Source organism: Manis pentadactyla, chromosome 4 (genome assembly GCF_030020395.1).
Source record: "Manis pentadactyla isolate mManPen7 chromosome 4, mManPen7.hap1, whole genome shotgun sequence".
Taxonomy (NCBI): Eukaryota; Metazoa; Chordata; class Mammalia; order Pholidota; family Manidae; genus Manis; species Manis pentadactyla.
Window position 1 is genome coordinate 102,494,231 of NC_080022.1, and position 19,694 is coordinate 102,513,924.

The 19,694-nt window shown below is 40.7% G+C and overlaps 1 protein-coding gene across 1 annotated transcript in view; it reads left to right on the forward strand.

The window, feature by feature from the left end:
* LOC118931520 (dynein axonemal heavy chain 9-like) overlaps positions 1-19,694 on the forward strand; it is a 215,598-nt gene that overhangs the window by 189,552 nt on the left and 6,352 nt on the right. The window contains 2 exon segments of the mRNA XM_057499467.1: positions 4,769-4,931; positions 5,926-6,049. Of these exon segments, the coding sequence (XP_057355450.1) occupies positions 4,769-4,931; positions 5,926-6,049 (287 nt within the window).

The window sequence follows — 19,694 nt, forward strand, 5'->3', positions numbered from 1 at the left end:
CACCTGATCCAGTGTAAGCTCCTGAGCACACACACTAACTGGCTCACGCCGAGTCCCCAGTGCCCTGGAGACTGTCTGCTGCATCACAGGTGGTCAGGAATAAGGCTTCTAGGATGTCTGTTCACTCACCTTGTGAAACTTCTGTACAGAAGTATTTTCCCTCCTCTCCAAGAGCTACCAGAGCCTGTGTCATTGTCCTGGAGTTGAGACAAATCTTCATCCTTTAAGCATAAATTTAATTTGGGAGAATAGCAAGTGATTCAGTCAATGCGCCTTCCAGCATGGGTGATCTGACTAATACTGATTCAGGAAAAAATAAGGCTATGAAAACTGACTTTTCTCCCGAGGCTGCTAAACAGACTCTCAAGATAGTTTCCCAGGAAAAGTCGGAATAATGAACTGCCTTGAGGAAGCAATTCTGAAGAATAAAGTGTATTTGGATATATAACGTCCTGCAGGTTTGTTTAGAAATATCAGCGTCCCATGACTTCATCCCTGCTACCCCTCCCTCCCCTCCCTGGCGCTCCTCGGCCCTCTTGGCTGCTTCAGCCAGCCAGATAGAGCAGAAGCGGGGCCCCAAACGACTCAGGTCACAGCTGCGGGGAGCGCCCACGGCCTCGCAATACTGCACACGGGGCCCACAGCACAGGCGCCGGACTCAGTCTAGGAAAGTCCCGCCTTCTTACAACCGAGCGACTGCAGGCGCGGCGGGGACAGAGTGCGCACGCGCTCTCCCAGGACCGACGCACCTGGGCCGGCCAAGGAGCTGTGGTTACAGGTGCAATGAAGCGTAACCTCACCTTGATTTTTTTATCCGCCTGTATCTTCTCACCTCTTGAGTGCTTAACATTTTCTTTCGTTTGATTCCCCTACACCTTTCCCAAGCTTTGCTGCTGTCTCTTTCCACTGCTCTCATGCTTAACCCGTAATGGAGCCCTGTGTCCTGGTTAAGGGCACGGGCTCTGCAGATAGAGCCAGACCCAAGTGCAGATCCTGGTTCTGCCACTAATTGGCTGTGGTGCTTTGCAAAGGACACAACTTCCCCAAGCATCAGTCTCCTCTGAAAAATGAGCATGATAAGAATGCCTACATCGTAGGTCATTGCTGTCTGCGCCAACTGATTTGCACTTAATGAGCCGCCCAGAAATGTTAGACTTTTTTTTTGAGTGGTTTTCTTTTCTCAGTCGTACCATTTGCTCTCCTATTCCTTCACCATTTCAGCAGAGTCTTGTACTGCTTTTTCTTTCAGCTTTACCCTGGATATTTTCCCTGGCTTTTGGCATAATCTTACTCTACATTTTTCTTTGTTTATTCACTCCCACGTGTATTTTTTCAGCCTCCTCTCTTTTTCTTTTAGAATCACTTCTAAATCATTAACAAAAAAGGAACTTCAGATGTACTTCTATCATGCCCCCTTTTTTTGTGTGTATCTTATCAGTTCTCAAGGGTGTGTGTGTGTGTGTGAGGTCTCCAGTGAGCCAGCTTCCCCCAGCTGTGCTGTGGCGCATCTTCAGCTTTTGTTTTTAATAGCCCAGAAATTCAGTAATGGGCTTAACTTAGACTGCCTTGGTTTTCTGGCCCAGGAGCCCTTTAGAATATTGATCTTCCTTTAAAATTTTGTAATTTAAATGCAGAGTCCTTTGCCCTTGTCAGAGGTTGTTGATGAATCCGCAGCTGGAGTCCAGTGCTGACAGTTGCAGACTTCTTTGGAAACTTCATCACTAATGATGCATTTCCCACTTAGATACTGAATGGCACAGCCCATGCTAAGCTGAGTTCAGGTCCTCCTGAACAGAGCTGGGTGCTGCAAGCCCTCCCCCTCCTCCTGCTCCTTGCTTGCCTCTCTCTTCCATTAGCCCATTCCCACCCACTCCTTTTTTGAATTAGAGGAGAGGGTTTGTATATCTTGCCATCATTGTTTCTCCTTTTATCATTTAGTCAGGCACCATCTAATATAGCCCCAAAGCAGGTGGTTCCTTGCACCTAGAGTAATGAATGATTCCATTCATCACCCCAAAGGTGATGCTGAATATAAAATATATGTAATTCTGCTTAAATTAAACAAAAATGTATCGAACACCTTTAATATGCTAGCAGCCTAGAGAATATGAGTACACTCTTCAGATGTCTAGAAACTGGTTTAATAAGGGGGCAAGAGAAGTGTAAATCTATTTGATATAAGATGAAGTATCACAGTTACATAATTATAAGGTGAAAAAAGAAATGCATGAAAGAACTAAATGTAGGTCAATAACTCCTGAATATGTCGAGACTTAAATTTTAACTACACAGATTTAGTGATATACACGTTTAGGTCTCCAAAGCTAATATTTTCTGTAATCTAAAAACACATGGAAACTAACAGGTAAAAGTGACAAATTGGGGGGATAAGTTAAAACATACATAGAGGGGTCATCTCACCAATCTACAAGAACATTTCAATGAGAAGTGACAATGGATATGAACAGAGAATTCACAAAAGAAAAGATATAAAGATATATAACAATTCATAAGAAAAATGCCCAATTCCCTAGAAATCAAAGAAATAAAAAAACCACAACATGTTCAACCATCAAATTGGCAGCAATTAAAAAAAATAACACCCAGTGTCAACAAGGGTGGGGGTCATACTCTCCTGCATGCTAGTGGTGGGAGTTGTTGACTCATACGTACTTCTGCTAGGGATTTCTTTCAAATACCAAGTGCTTTCCATGAGAGAGCTGAAAGAATGAGGATCCACATTTAATTTACTCATGCTCATTATGACCAAGTCATCAGTATGTGAAAGAAATTTTCAGTAAGAAGAAACTTCAAACCACAGAAGCTCAACATGAGCCCTTTAATATCATACATACTCCCATTTGGTTGACATGTCAAAGCTCCCAGGCCAAGACTTCCCCCCCAGCCCTTCCTCCAAACTGGAGTTAGCTAGACCTTAAGCTGCTCCATCCTTAGTTAATTACCATTGCTTAATTTGAACATGGTATTTTTCATTATAATATCATTAACACAAGACAGGAACACAGGGTTATAGCCCGTGCAATTCAGCATCAGATGTAGCCTCTGCCCTTCTTGGTTGGGCTTTACCTGAGTTCTTGTTCTGCATAACTCTTGATCCAAAGATCACCAACACCTGTTGACTCTTCTTCCTTACCCATTTCTCCAGTGGCTTGATCTCTGTGTTATGTTCCCCCAAATTCACTGACTTAACACGGTCTAATTCAACTAACATAATCTAACATATTCTCATCCTGCAGTATGATAGATTCACCTTTTGATCAACCCTACTTAAGATCTAAATTGGTGACACCATTCCAGGGGGATGCTTTTCAGCATGTGTCAGAAGCTGTGAAAACTGCTCTACTGTCTGACTTGGCAGTTTTACTCCTAGGAACTTATGCCATGGACATAATTAGAGATACAAATTAAAAATGCTTCTATCACATTGTTTGTAACTGGAAAATGTTGGCAACAACCTAAATATCCAACAGCAGGCTACTGAAGATAAGGAACTTACTCTCTGCAATGGAATATCAGTCCACCATTAGTAGCCTGGTATAGCAGATCACTCAGTGACATAGAGAAATAATAATAGATCGTTAAATGAGAAAAGGGTTCCAAGACATGATGTTCAATATACACTGTGAGCTCAATTTTGAAAATATAGAATAGTAATATATTGAGTTTTCAGGTGTAATAAATGTATATACACATAAATGTACACTTATAAACATACAGACATTAGAAAAAAATCCAAACGGACACATAATTAATGTCAGTGGTGTTTCTAATAGTAGAATTGTAGTTTTTCCCTGTATTTTATACATTTTGCACCATGAATAGTCATTGTTTTTAAGATGAGAAAAGAAGAGGGAATAGGGGTTATTTTTATAGAGAATGGAGGTAACTTACATTAGGTATAGAGGTAGTGCTGAGGGGAATTCTAGAAAAGACTGGCAGTTTCCTGAAGGGGAGGCTGTGAACAGCTTGATGGAAGACTAGCATTTGAGGAAGGCCTGGAGGGGTGGGAGGAGTGAGTTCCTCTAGAGGGCCTGGTCTAAGCCCAGGGCCAGGGAATATTTCCCCAGTGCTGAATCCTGAGGGTGGTAAGTATAGCTGCAGAGGGAGGAATACAGAAGCCAAGGAAGTGGGTGTCTTCTAGGCTGACACAAGGATCCACAAATATTCATTTCCAGGGCATCAACATCCAGAAAGGATAAAAGAGGGAGAGGAAAAGCTAAGCCAGGGCCCTCTGCTGTTCTGCTGACCTTAATCTGCTCCTTCTTTCTGAAGAGGAACAAATTGTTCTGTTCCTGCTTGTCCTCTAGCCTTCCTGATGTTTTTTCCAATTGTACATTTTCTACTTTCCTTTTTCCCATCCCCTCCTTTTGCTTAAATGCACAAATAGGTGAGGCACAGTGAAGTGGGGGATTGTGGCAGAGTCAGGTTCAGCTGGAGAGACGTGGGAGAGTAAGCCCAGGTCCCCTCCTGTGGCCATCACAGGCCCCCCAGTCCTGCCTGGCTGCTGGTAGATCTTCCACCACTGCCCCTAGTTAGCCGCAGTTTTGGCTTAAAGCGAAGCAGGGACGACTTCAATCTACTCGGACAAGAAGGTGAGGCTAGGTGTGGGGACAATTTAACTCAGATTTCATACAGCTCAGCCCATGGTGTGCCTCCAAAGAGGGCTCCAGTTCTCACTGGGACCAGGAAGCTGCTCTCCCAGAGGAAGGTCGGACCACAGCCATATGCCCTGCTTCCTTCTCTTTAGCTGCCATATCAATCGTATCCTGGAGTCCCCCTGGGGAAATGCTCTCCTGGTTGGTGTAGGTGGGAGCGGCAAGCAGAGTCTGACAAGGCTTGCGGCCTACATCAGCTCCATGGATGTATTCCAGATCACGCTGCGGAATTGCTACCAGATCCCAGACTTCAAGGTCAGAAGGCCAGGCAGGAGTAAGGAGATGGCAGCCTCTCCAATTACCCTCAGCTCTCTGTCACCCTTCATTAGCTCTTCAGTTCCCTTGCCCACAACTTCGCCATAATCGTCCAGCCATTTTCTTCTTAGATTTTGGACTAGTGTCATAAGGGGCTCCTTTCTCACTAGACAGCCTGAGAACACTGGCCTTCACAAGGTTGCATCTGTGAGGACTCAGCTGCTTTGTTCCATCTGGAGAGCCTCAGCTCCTGCCCAAATCAGAAGCACTCATCTCCCCTCTAGCTCCAGTACGAGGAATTCTGACACTCTGCCCAAGTTTCATAAGAAATTCATATTTTAAAAGATGAGTTCAGGAAGCACCAGCCGCTGAGACCCTCTGTGACATTTCCTAGTTTCAGACATCTGGCAGGAAGGGGCCACAGTGCACACTCTAGAAAGCGGAGAAAGGCATATAGGACCTTCAGAAGGCGCTTTGTCCAACTCTGCCCTTTAGTCCAGGGCCACAATAGAGGAACCATAGGGAACCATGTAATTTCCATCAGGATACTGCTCCTGCTGTCCCCAGGACAATGTCAGCCACACAGCCAGACTTACCACCTACATAATCTCTTCACATCATATAAGGTCATTCACTTATATGATGATACAGAGTAACACAGATTAGCAGGGACTATTTCTGACCCTTTGGAAAACTATTAACCTCTCTGCACAGAGCAGGAGCTCCAGAAGCTATACAGGAGCCACAGTGGTTGTATGAATTAAAGATCATCACTATTTAACTTACCCACCTCTGTCGGGATCAAGGCCTGGGAATGAGACATATTTCCCTGCCTATCAGGGCAAGATAGAACTCCTCCCTACCTCCATTTCCATTTTGCTTTATTTCCCATTACAGTAGATAAGCAAATGGTCCCATTCCTAAAGAGTGGGTTGGGCATCTCTTTTAATCAGACCTTTTTCTCAGAGATCTCTGATATTGATTGTTTCTGCAGGTGTACCTGGCCAGCTTGTGCCTGAAAGCCGGGGTAAAGAATATCAGCACAGTGTTCCTCATGACTGATGCCCAAGTGACTGATGAGAATTTCCTTGTGCTCATCAATGATCTCTTGGCATCTGGTAAGTGACTTCTTTGCTCTTGAGTGTCTAATAAATTTCTCCTGGAGTCAGAGTCATTCCAAGATGGAGACTTGGTCAAAGGTTGGAAGAGCAAGGTCACGGCAATGAGAAAACTGATACAGTGGGCTGTGCACTGAGGTCCTTCCAGCGCTGGTGCTCTGTCTGCTGTCCTGGCTTTCTCATTCTCATTTCATTTCAAAGCAGATAGACAATCTTGGGGCTCTCTCACTGGGACTGGACTGTTGGAAGAAGAGCAGGTCAAGAAGGTGCTAATCTGCTTAGGCCAGAGAGAAGGTGCTGTCCCCTCCCCATATGGAAGACAGAGAGAAACTGGTAAGTGCACAGTATTTTAGGTAGCTCAGGCATTGGCAGAAATATGCACACACATTCACAGAATGTACACATACAAAGTCTACACAATAGGAAAAGATCAGGCTGCCGATTTAATTAACCAAGGAATCAGAAGTTTGTGGAAGCAAAGTGAAAGCAGTAACAGATTTGGAATATGTCTAAAATGATTTCCTTGGATTCCAAAGAACTTGACAGGGGCTGCCAACTGCTCTGTGACACTATCAGTGCAAGATAGGACTTAAAGGGGGAAATTGAATTATTGATACTTTACTGTCCTTATTTGTTTAGGAACTCAGGACTTATGTCAGCCATTCTGGAAAAAAATCATGTGTATTTACGTATATATATATATATGTGAAAAGATGTAAATATGTATATAAATATCCAAGAATATAAGACAACTTAGTATATAAATTACACATTTATAGAAATGTGGGGTGGATTGTGTGTGTGTGTGTGTGTGTGTGTGTGTATATATATATATATTTATATTTAAATAATTGAAGGTAGAATATGCTTTCCTGGCTCTAAAACCAAATTTAGCATCTGTTACACTACCTCTTCATCTGGATTAAGAAAACAAAGTCAGTGAACAGATGTTCCTGAATAAAATGTCTGCCTCTAGCTTTCCAGAATTTCAGAAAGCCCATTTATCCAAAGTTCATCCCTGGCTCTTTTACTGAATACTCTTTCATACTGAAGTATGAAAACCATGATCACGGTATATTTCTCCCTAGTCTATCCCATGTCATATGTAGTATGTTTCAGGATGACTACTACCATTTAATCCCTAGGAAGTTCCCTGTTTCAGAATCACTGCCTGCTTCAAATTCTGTGCCCTAGTACCCCAGGTCACTTCACTGTCACTTATGAAGAGCTCCTCATCCCTGATCCAGATTGTGCAATAGCAGGCTCTGTGAGCAACCTTTGGATTGTTTCTGATGAGGACCAGAATCCCAGATTTCTTACTGTGGCTCAAGTATTACACTGATCCCACATTTTCTTTTTTTTTTTTGTGAGGGCATCTCTCATATTTATTGATCAAATGGTTAACAACAATAAAATTCTGTATAGGGGAGTCAATGCTCAATGCACAATCACTAATCCACCCCAAGCCTAATTTTCTTCAGTTTCCATTCTTCTGAAGCATAACGAACAAGTTCTTACATGGAGAACAAATTCTTACATAGTGAATAAGTTACATGGTGAACATTACAAGGGCAGTCATCACAGAAGCTTTCGGTTTTGCTCATGCATTATGAACTATAAACAGTCAGTTAAAATATGAATATTCATTTGATTTTTATACTTGATTTATATGTGAATGCCACATTTCTCTCTTTATTATTATTATTTTTAATAAAATGCTGAAGTGGTAGGTAGATACAAGATAAAGGTAGAAAACATAGTTTAGTGTTGTAAGAGAGCAAATGTAGATGATCAGGTGTGTGCCTGTAGACTATGTGTTAATCCAAGCTAGACAAGGGCAATAAAACATCCACGTATGCAGAAGATTTCTCTCAGAACAGGGGGGGGTGAGGTTCTAAGCCTCACCTCTGTTGATCCCCATTTTCTCACCTGATGACCCCCCTGCGACTGTGCCTGTCTTAGGTTGTTCCTCCCTTGAGGAATCTTACCCGTCTTTGGCTAACTAGTCATCATCTGGGGCCATACAGGGAAATGAAAGTTAGTAAGAGAGAGAAGCCTTATTGTTTGAAAAGGTTAGCTTTTTACTTCTTTGCATATTTATGCCCTGTGGCTTCTATGCCCAGCATTTGTCTTGAGGTGTCTTTACCACTTGGAAGAATTATGATACTCGGTAAATTCGATATGAGGCACGAATTCTATTTAAGGGTTGTAATTAGGAAGGAAGAAGAAAAGCTATAGAAGTAGCAGGCAGAAGAAAACCTGGGAAGATTGATTATTTCTTTGACATATCTTCTTGTAGAGTAACTTCAGCATGTATAGGTTTTAAACTACTAATTAAATTGCGCACACACATTAACATAATAGGAGTATAGTTACATAACAAAAGCATACCTGTAATTACCATCCATCTCCAGTGAAACCAAGAAAACCAGTTAGGCACCTTAGGCATTTGTGAAAACTTATCTATGATATGGTGGATATTGTCCAACTGAACTTGAACAGTCTGAGAGAAATCAGGCAAATTAAAACAACCCATTCCTGGGGACTGTTCACATCCCATATATTCTTTTAACAGTAAATAGTCTGTAGTTGTAGATTTTGGAGTGCTACAATTTGCACTTCTCCTAAATCTTGGTTGAGTTCCAACAGTATAGATCCAGTCAAATTTGTTGTTTTACTGTATGCACAGGCCAGCTTAGATATCTCCATCTTCATTCCTATGACAAGTCCAGGAACTGGTGGGATGGGTGCATCTAAACTTGTAGCAGGGCATGGATATTTGTTGGGGTTTTTTGATGATCATCTTCTGTCATGAGTCTTCCAGAGAGTGCTGATGTTGGAAGTTCTTTTCATATCGTATCTTAGTTGATTTTCGGGGTAGCGAAATTAGGCATTGATCCTCTGTATAAACACAAACAGACCCTTTGCCTACACTTTTATATGCCCTTTATATCATTGTGTAGAACTCATTGGAGGTCACCACACAGGAAGTGCTTTTTCCTTTTTTTTTTAATCATTAATCTACACTTACATGATGAATGTTTTGTTTACTAGGCTCTCCCCTATACCACGTCCCCCCTACATACCCCTTTAGAGTCACTGTCCATCAGCGTAGCAAAATGTTGTTGAATCACCACTTGTCTTCTCTGTGTTATACAGCCCTCCCCTTTCTCCCCCGCCATACATGCTAATGTTAATACCCCTCTTTTTCTCCCCCCCCTTATCCCTCCCTACCCACCCATCCTGCACAGTCCCTTTCCCTTTGTACCTGTTAGTCTATTCTTGAGTTCTGTGATTCTGCTGCTGTTTTGTTCCTTCAGTTTTTCCTTTGTTCTTATACTCCACAGATGAGTGAAATCATTTGGTATTTCTCTTTCTCTGCTTGGCTTGTTTCACTGAGCATGATACCCTCCAGCTCCATCCATGTTGCTGCAAATGGTAGGATTTGCCCTTTTCTTATGGCTGAGTAGTATTCCATTGTGTATATGTACCACATCTTCTTTATCCATTCATCTGTCGATGGACATTTAGGTTGCTTCCAATTCTTGTCTATTGTAAATAGTGCTGCAATAAACATAGGGGTGCATTGGTCTTTCTCATACTTGATTGCTGCATTCTTAGGGTAAATTCCTAGGAGTGCAATTCCTGGGACAAATGATATGTCTGTTTTGAGCATTTTGATGTACCTCCATACTACTTTCCACAATGGTTGAACTAATTTACATTCCCACCAACAGTGTAGGAGGGTTCCCCTTTCTCCACAGCCTCGCCAACATTTGTTGTTGTTTGTCCTTTGGCTGGCAGCCATCCTTACTGGTATGAGGTGATATCTCATTGTAGTTTTAATTTGCATTTCTCTGATAATTAGTGATGTAGAGCATCTTTTCATGTGTCTGTTGGCCATCTGTATTTCTTTTTTGGAGAACTGTCTTTTCAGTTCCTCTGCCCATTTTTTAATTGGGTTATTTGTTTTTTGTTTGTTGAGGCGTGTGAGTTCTTTACATATTCTGGATGTCAAGCCTTTATCGGATGTGTCATTTTCAAATATATTCTCCCATACTGTAGGGTTCCTTTTTGTTCTATTGATGGTGTCTTTTGCTGTACAGAAGCTTTTCAGCTTAATATAGTCCCACTTGTTCATTTTTGCTGTTGTTTACCTTGCCCGGGGAGATATTTTCAAGAAGAGGTCACTCATGTTTATGTCTGAGAGGTTTTTACCTATGTTTTTTTCCAAGAGTTTAATGGTTTCATGACTTACATTCTGGTCTTTGATCCATTTTGAGTTTACTTTTGTATATGGGGTTAGACAATAGTCCAGTTTCATTCTTCTACATGTAGCTGTCCAGTTTTGCCAGCACCATCTTTTGAGGAGACTGTCATTTCACCGTTGTATGTCCATGGCTCCTTTGTCAAATATTAATTGACCATATATGTCTGGGTTAATGTCTGGATTGTCTAGTCTGTTCCATTCGTCTGTGGCTCTGTTCTTGTGCCAGTACCAAATTGTCTTGATTACTATGGCTTTATAATAGAGCTTGAAGTTGGGGAGTGAGATCCCCCCTACTTTATTCTTCTTTCTCAGGATTGCTTTGGCTATTCGGGGTCTTTGGTGTTTCCATATGAATTTTTGAATTATTTGTTCCAGTTCATTGAAGAATGTTGCTGGTAGTTTCATAGGGATTGCATCAAATCTGTACATTGCTTTGGGCAGGATGGCCATTTTGACGATATTAATTCTTCCTAGCCATGAGCATGGGATGTGTTTCCATCTGTTAGTGTCCCCTTTAATTTCTCTTAAGAGTGACTTGTAGTTTTCAGAGTATAAGTCTTGCACTTCTTTGGTTAGGTTTATTCCTAGGTATTTTACTTTTTTGATGTAATTGTGAATGGAGTTGTTTTCCTGATTTCTCTTTCTAGTGGTTCATTGTTAGTGTATAGGAAAGCCACAAATTTCTGTGTGTTGGAAGAAACAGGATACACATTCTTCTCAAGTGCACATGGAACATACTCCAGAATAGACCACATACTAGGCCACAAAAAGACCCTCAGTAAATTTCAAAAGACTGAAATCCTACCAACCAACTTTTCAGACCACAAAGGCATAAAACTAGAAATAAACTGTACAAAGAGAGCAAAAAGACTCACAAACACATGGAGGCTTAACAACACGCTCCTAAATAATCAATGCATCAATGACCAAATCAAAATGGAGATCCAGCAATATATGGAAACAAACGACAACAACAACACTAAGCACCAACTTCTGTGGGACACACCAAAGCAGTCTTATGAGGAAAGCATATAGCAATGCAGGCATATTTAAAAAAGGAAGAACAATCTCAAATGAATGGTCTAATGTCACAATTACCGAAATTGGAAAAAGAAGACAAATGAGGCCTAAGGTCAGCAGAAGGAGGGACATAATAAAGATCAGAGAAGAAATAAATAAAATTGAGAAGAATAAAACAATAGCAAAAATCAATGAAACCAAGAGCTGGTTCTTCAAGAAAATAAACGAAATAGATAAGCCTCTAGCCAGACTTATTAAGAGGAAAAGAGAGTCAACAAAAATCAACAGTATCAGAAACGAGAAAGGAAAAATCACGACGGACCCCACAGAAATACAAAGAATTCCCTTAGAGAATACTACGAAAACCTATATGCTAACAAGCTGGGAAACCTAGGAGAAATGGACAACTTCCTAGAAAAATACAACCTTCCAAGACTGACCCAGAAAGAAACAGAAAATCTAAACAGACCAATTACCAGCAACGAAATTGAAGCAGTAAGCAAAAAACTACCAAAGAACAAAACCCCCGGGCCAGATGGATTTCCCTCAGAATTTTATCAGACATACAGGGAAGACATAATACCCATTCTCCTTAAAGTTTTCCAAAAAATAGAAGAGGAGGAAATACTCTGAATCTCATTCTATGAAGCTAGCATCACTCTAATACCAAAACCAGGCAAAGACCCCACCAAAAAGAAAACTACAGACCAATATTCCTGATGAACGTAGATACAAAAATACTCAACAAAATATAGGCAAACCGAATTAAAAAATACATCAAAAGGATCGTACACCATGACCAAGTGGGATTCATCCCAGGGATGCAAGGATGGTACAACATTTGAAAGTCCATCAACATCATCCACCACATCAACAAAAAGAAAGACAAAAACCACATGATCATCTCCATAGATGCTGAAAAAGCATTTGACAAAGTTCAACATCCATTCATGACAAAATCTCTCAGTAAAATGGGAATAGAGGGCAAGTACCTCAACATAATAAAGGCCATCTGTCCTTTGGAGTGAGTGGTGTGTTGAAGTCTGTGAGAATGAATGTATTGCAATCTATTTCCTCCTTTAGTTCTGTTAATATTTGATTCCGATATGTTGGTGCTCCTGTATTTGGTGTATATATATTTATAATGGTTATATCCTCTTGTTGGACTGAGCCCTTTATCATTGTGTAATGTCCTTCTTTGTCTTTTGTTGCTTTCTTTATTTTGAAGTCTGTTTTGTCTGATAACAGAATTGCAACATCTGCTTTCTTCTCTCTGTTGTTTGCTTGAAATATCTTTTTCCATCCCTTGACTTAAATTTGTGCATGTCTTTTTGTTTGAGGTGAGTCTCTTGTAAGCAGCATATGGATGGATCTTGCTTTTTTATCCATTCTATTTCTCTGTGTCTTTTGATTGGTGCATTCAGTCCATTTACATTTATGGTGATTATTGAAAGTTATGAACTTATTGCCATTGCAGGATATAAGTTTATGGTTACCAAAGGTTCAGTGTTACCTTCTTTACTATCTTACTGTCTAACTTAACTCGCTTGTTGAGCTATTATAAACACGGTCTGATGATTCTTTATTTCTCTCCCTTCTTATTCCTCCTCCTCCCTTCTTCATATGTTGGGTGTTTTGTTTTGTGCTCTTTTTAGGAGTGCTCCCATCTAGAGCAGTCCCTGTAGGATGCCCTGAAGAGGTGGTTTGTGGGAGGCAAATTCCCTCAACTTTTGCTTGTCTGGGAATTGTTTAATCCCTCCTTCATATTTAAATGATATTCGTGCTGGATACAGTAGTCTTGGCTCGAGGCCCTTTTGTTTCATTGCATTAAGTATATCATGCCATTCTCTTCTGGCCTGTAGGGTTTCTGTTAAGAAGTCTGATGATAGTATGATGGATTTTCCTTTGTAGGTAACCTTTTTTTTCTCTCTGGTTGCCTTTAATACTTTGTCCTTGTGTTTGATCTTTGCCATTTTAATTATTATGTGTCTTGGTGTTGCCCTCCTTGGATCCCTTGTCATGGGAGTTCTGTGTACCTCCTGGTCTGAGAGGCCATTTCTTCCCCTAGTTTGGGAAAGTTTTCTGCAATTATTTCTTCAAAGACACTTTCTGTCCATTTTTCTGTCTCTTCTTCTGGAATCCCTATAATGCATATATTATTCCTTTTTGATTGGTCACTCAGCTCTCTTAAAATTCTTTCATTCCTGGAGATCCTTTTATCTCTCTCTGCATCAGCTTCTCTGTGTTCCTGTTCTCTGTTTTCTAGTCCATTAACGGTCTCTTGTATCTCATCCATTCTGTTTTGAAGTCCTTCCAGAGCTTGTTTTATTTCTGTATTCTCCTTCCTTAGTTCTTGCATATTTCTCTGCAGGTCCATCAGCATGGTTATGACTTTTGTTTTGAATTCTTTTTCAGGAAGACTGGCTAAAGCTATCTCCCCAGGTTCCTTCTCAGGGGAAGATGTAGCAGATGCCGAAGCTGTCTGGGTTAGTCTTGTCTGGATCATATTTTTTTGCCTTTTCATGTTGACAGGTGCTATTGACTGTCAGCTGAGAGGGCCAAACTTTTTACTTGCTACTGGCCTTTCTTTACTGGGTCAACTGCGTCCCCTAGTGGCTTGTGTTGGGTATTTGCATGTAGGCTGGATCTTTGTGTCTTGCCCGGCCGAAGTGTAGGAATTTTCCTTTTTGTTGGTGTGTTTTTCCTTAGGCTGTTTCTCTGCTTTCACAGCATCTGGAGGGATAATGGACGGCAGGCTGTTTGGCTGTTTACCTCCGTGAAGGGGTCTCAGAGATGTTGCCCAGGGGATTAATGTGCCTTGTTTTCCCTGTAATTTCCAGCCACTGGGCTGTGACCTGTGTTGTTTCCATCTAGCTGTTAGATCCCTGTCCCTTTAAGACTTTCCAAAAGCATTCGCTATTCTTTGTCACAGGGGCATCAGCTTCGGCACCCTCTCAGAGGTCTTGCTGCCCTATTTCCCTCGTTTCCAGCCCTCCACGCCTACACTGTGTCTGCGCTCTTGTGCTGATGGCTGGGGCTGGGTGTTTAGCAGTCCTGGGCTCCCTCTCCCTCCTGCCGGGAGCTGGGGGGAGGTGTGCTCGGCTCCCGCCGTGCCATGGCTTGTATCTTACCCCTTTCACCAGGCACTGGGCTCTCACACGTGTGGCTGTAGTCAGGCTGTTGTCCTGTGTCTTCTGGTATCTCTTTTAGGATTAGTTGTATTTGTTGTATTTTCAAAAATATATATGTTTTTGGGAGGAGATTCCCACTGTCCTACTCATGCCGCCATATTGGTTCTGCGTCTGATCCCTCATTTTCATTTCTTTCCCAACTTGTTCTGTTTAAGTGAGCTTTATATCCAAAGGTGCCTGCTTTTTCCTTTTCTCCTCCAATACATTAAGTTTTTCCTTTCCATTATAGTATCTTTTTAACATCCCACCACCTTCTACAGCAGTCTTTCACCTACAACACTGCATCAACTTTTATTATTTCATCAAATGATAAGAGAGGGGTCCAACTGCCCTCCCACCCTGAAGCTGTGTCCTAAAGTCTAATTTCTAAAATAATCAAAAAAGGTAAAATTGTGCTTCCAAAGACTTATAGCTTTGGAGAGTCTAGTCATGTATCTCAATTGGCTCCAGTTCAGCCAGGTCATCTTCTCCTAAAATAACGTCTGAGACACAGAAGATGTTATACTTTTACCAATTGAAATTTTATTCCTCAATTATGTATTAATTTTTCATTTAGAAGATAACATTTTCAATTTCAAATGAGTTTCTGAAGCCCTGCCCAGTGAAAAAGTAATGCATCAGCTTGCTCCAAAATCATGAAGCTTCAAGTGCATATTTCCATTTTAAGGCTTCTCTATAAAACAACAAGATTGACATACACATGTTAAAGTGGATATACAATTAAAAGTAATACTATTCTTTTTAAATCTTTCTTTCTTTTTTTTCCTGAACCACTCTCACAGGGAGAACTAGAACATATTTTAGTTCTAATTTTCCCTGGCAAATAAATACTTTCTGGCTAGAAATTGACTGATTGACTGTCAGTCTAGGGAAGGTTCCGGAGATCCATCAGAACCTCCCCCATTCCCTTAGATTTTCAGTTTTATGGGGTTGTATAATCACTCCACTCTTAGATAACATGATAGAGACTATGAAATTACATGTTGGGCTCCCTTACCATTAACTCATCCCTCTTTAGTTATCTACAAGTCCTGTTCTATTGCAGATAGAGGCACAGTAAGTAAATTCCACTGATTCAGCTCTCTCCCCAAAACTTCTTTCTCAGTAACTTAATTATCTCATGCCATAGGCTATCTGGTTTCTTCCCACATTTCTTTAGTTCATTGTTTCATCACTTGATTTCCTGACACCAATTCCAAAATCAAACCATGATAATGATTCAGCTCATAAATCCCACTTCTGACACCAGCCAGACATCTCAGAACCCATCATTATGCCAGTTGCATCTCAGGTGGGTTACAGAGTGATAGGAATAAATCCTATGCACAAAGTTAAAAAATTAAAAATAGTTCCTGGTCAAATTTGCAAAAGATACATAATTGTATCAGAGGTGGCCACATAGATTAGGAATAAATTAAGCATATCTTTGAGTTACATCCCTTGGCTGCCAGAGTCCTTAAAGGGTGTCAACTGCTGGTTGAAATTATGCATGAACTGTTGACCCTTGTTGAATCTGGAAAGTTCAATTTTTACTATGTTCTTATTGCCCTGTTATAATAATTCCTAAAGAATGTACACTGGCCCTCAAACACAGATATTCTTAGAAAATGTGTTCTCTCTTAGTTTTTCAATCAAGCTCAGAATCAGCAAGATCTTATCCTAATATATATAGAGAAAACAAAATCATTCTCTAACTTTCTGGCACAGCACATCTGCTTCCAGCTTTCCAGCATTCCAGAGAGCCCATTTAACTGCAGTCCCAGTCAAGAAGGCCCATTCTGCTCCAAATGTAGTGTCTCTCCTTTCCTAACTCTGCCTGATTTTATACTTCATTTTATTTTAGGATCCTATATTAGGTTTTCCTTTTTCTTTTTGTAAAGCTTAATTATTCCATCCAAAATTAATATTTCTCTTCCCTGGCTCAGACTATATCCCCTTCCATTTATTCATGTATTCAATCCATTAAACCCCCATCTTCTAATCAGTAGGTGCTGTGCTCAAAGTTGTGTATCATGTAGCTTACATGTAGTCCATTGGAATAGTTTATAACCAATGGGTCCCCTCTCTTGTAACATTATATGTCTCTCCATCCCTAAACCAGACTGTCCTTTTTATATTTGGGCCAAATATCCTCTTGGCATATGTAACATGGGAAGTTCACCATATCTTCCAGATGCTTTAGGATTAGATCCCAGATTGCCATATTAGTGGTCTGCACACTTCTTCATGATAATGTAGCCTGGAAGTATTTATAACAGACTTGGCATGAGATTGCTCATCTCCCATGAAAACCTGGAGTTCCTGATGGACTATCTACGCTTTATATAAGCGGAAATCTGGCCCAGTTTCCCTGAAAAGGAAAAATAGGAAGTGTGGGGCAAAAGAGAAGCTGTCAAGCATGTACCAGATTACCTGAGCATATTTTGTGGTCTCTGTGGATCCATTCACCAGATGCATCTTCAAACCACAAAGAGCACAAATTTAAACCCGCACCTGGTGGCTCTCTAGATCCAAGAAGAAATGCCAAAAGGGTAATGCAAAAAGATGCTTGAATAATCACCATTTTCTTTTCTTCCTGTGGTACTGAATTCCCACATGAGTTTTTTGAGACTGTGCCTTTGTGCATTCTCCTACATTGCTAACCTCTCCCTTACCACCTATATCCAAGCTATAATCAACTGCCACCAGTTTTACCTCCTATTCTGAATCCATATATTCTCTATCATGACCATCACGGCTACACTGATCTTTTCATCTTTTGTTTCAACAAATGCAGACACTACTTTAACTCACCTCCCTACCTAATAGGCAATGCCTCTTCCAATCAGTCCCCCTCTCTGGTTCAAAAAAGTCTATCTATACTATAATTTCTTCATTAGCTCCTAACTGAATGCAGGGGAATATCCAAGCCCCCTTTGTACAGAAAAATAAATTGTCTTTGACCTCTGTATGATCTTGTAATTCCTAACTCCTTGAAATAATTCTCTACGCTGTTTCCTGACATCCTTACTTAATCACACTGTTCTTTTTGAACTACATGCCCTTCTCCCTTGTCTGTATTAACTTCTACCCATGTTGTAAGACATATCTGGGGTGTCACCTCTCTAAGAAATCTTCCCCGATTCCCTGTCACCCCTGGGCATGAGGAACATCCCTCCATATTTCCACAGCACTCCACTGCTGCACACACCACCATTGTATTGAAACAACACCATACATTTATGGGAGGCAAAGACCATGTTGTCTGCTGTTGGCTAATTATTTGTTATTAAGCAATCCAGAGATACAAAATAAAAAGGATTAAGTACATACCATCCAGTTAAAAAAATAAAACCATACTGATAGAATTATAACCCTCTATAGATACTTATTTTCATCATTTATATTGTCAGCAATTAATGTATTTCTTGGCACATAATCAGTGTTCAGGAGGTATTCATTGAACTAAACTGGGTTCATATCATGATAATGATGTGCCATCTTACATATTACATATCACCATTGGACATGTGATGAGGTTGCCAGGTATGTAGACAAAGGGGCAGGGAAAAGGGTACAGAAATTCTCAATCATAATATAAGTTGCTCACAGGGGTGGTAGTACAGCATGGAGAATATTGCCAATGACTCTGTAACATTTTCCTAAGTTGACAGATAGTAACTGCTCTAGTGGGGGTGACGATTTAATCATGGGTAACTGTTGAACCCAACAGTTAAACCCAACAGTAAAACCAACATAAGATTGGATATCAATGATACTTAATTTTTAAAAAGAGAAAAGAGGGCAGGAGTACCATGATAGCCACCACACCCCCTTGCTTTTTCTCCCTTGAGACCTGAGAAATATTTTGGAAAATGGTGGGTCTATATGAGGCCAAAGCCCTGAAGCCAGTGTGAAGCTAACTTGCTCGCTGTCCTTTTTATTGCCATGCTCCAATGAACTGAAGCATCTTAAGCCATCAGGATCTCCTCTCCCAACAGCAGTTATTACCTCTGAGACCCCCACACTAACACAGAGTAGATGATGCTTACTGTGACTTGTGAAATATTTGGACATGTTAATGATTGCATGGCGCCTGCAAGCACTTGGAGGAAGAAACAATGTCTTCCAACTTTAGGTCTCTGGAGGGTGCTTTTCAAATATTTGTTTTCACTTCTCTTCTTCACATCAGAAAATCCCCTCTGGCAATTCAGTTTCCTGTTTTCAGCATGACTACCTACATCACGCATAAGTGACAGGAACACTGTCAGGAGAAACTGGAGGGACAAATCTGAAATGCAGACTTTCCTCTCAATTCAGAGGTGCTCAATGCCATCTGACAGTCTTCTTAAGAGTTCTTGGAAACTTCTGACAAACAGCATTATCCTAAAGGCCTGGAAAAAGTCTCTAAATGGCCTGGGTGCTTTCAACATCCTGGCGGTAAGGGTATCACATAAACCAAGGTCAGCAAACTTTTTTTATAAAGGGTCAGAAAGCTAATATTGGCAACTTTGAGACCATGCAGTCTCTGTCACAACTACTCAGCTCTGTCATTGCATTGATAAAATAGCCATAGACAATCCCTAAATGGATGAGTGTGGCTGTGAGCAATAAAACTTTATTTATGGTCAATAAAATTTTAATGTCCTATAATTTTCACATATCATTAAGTATTATTATTTTAATTTTTTTCAACCATTAGAATTCTAAAAACCATTTATTCTTAGCTTGCAGGCCATGCAAATAGAGGTGGCAAGCCAGATTTAACCTGTAGACTATAGTTTGCCACCCAGTACCCAGCAGGTTATACATAAAAACACCAAAAGGACAGAAATGCTACATATTTCAAATAATAGGTGAAGAACACAGAGTCTATTATTACAAATGTTCTGAGACTGAAGGGAATCCAAGTCCTTACTGGAGGGCTCTAGCGTGTTAACAGACAAGAAATGCAGACTATCAGAGAGGTAAAGGAGAGAGGGATATAGGCCATGGCCAGCCCCTGACGCTGGAGGAGTATGGCTCATGCCAACTCCATTTGAATGTTTCCCTTTTAAAAACTTCCCTGAACTCAACTCACAACACATGCTAAATATTATTTCATTTCCCTAACAGTTTTATCTGACTCCTATTTTTATCAAATAAGACTGAAATGGATTATTCCATTAGTAAGACCTTGATTTTG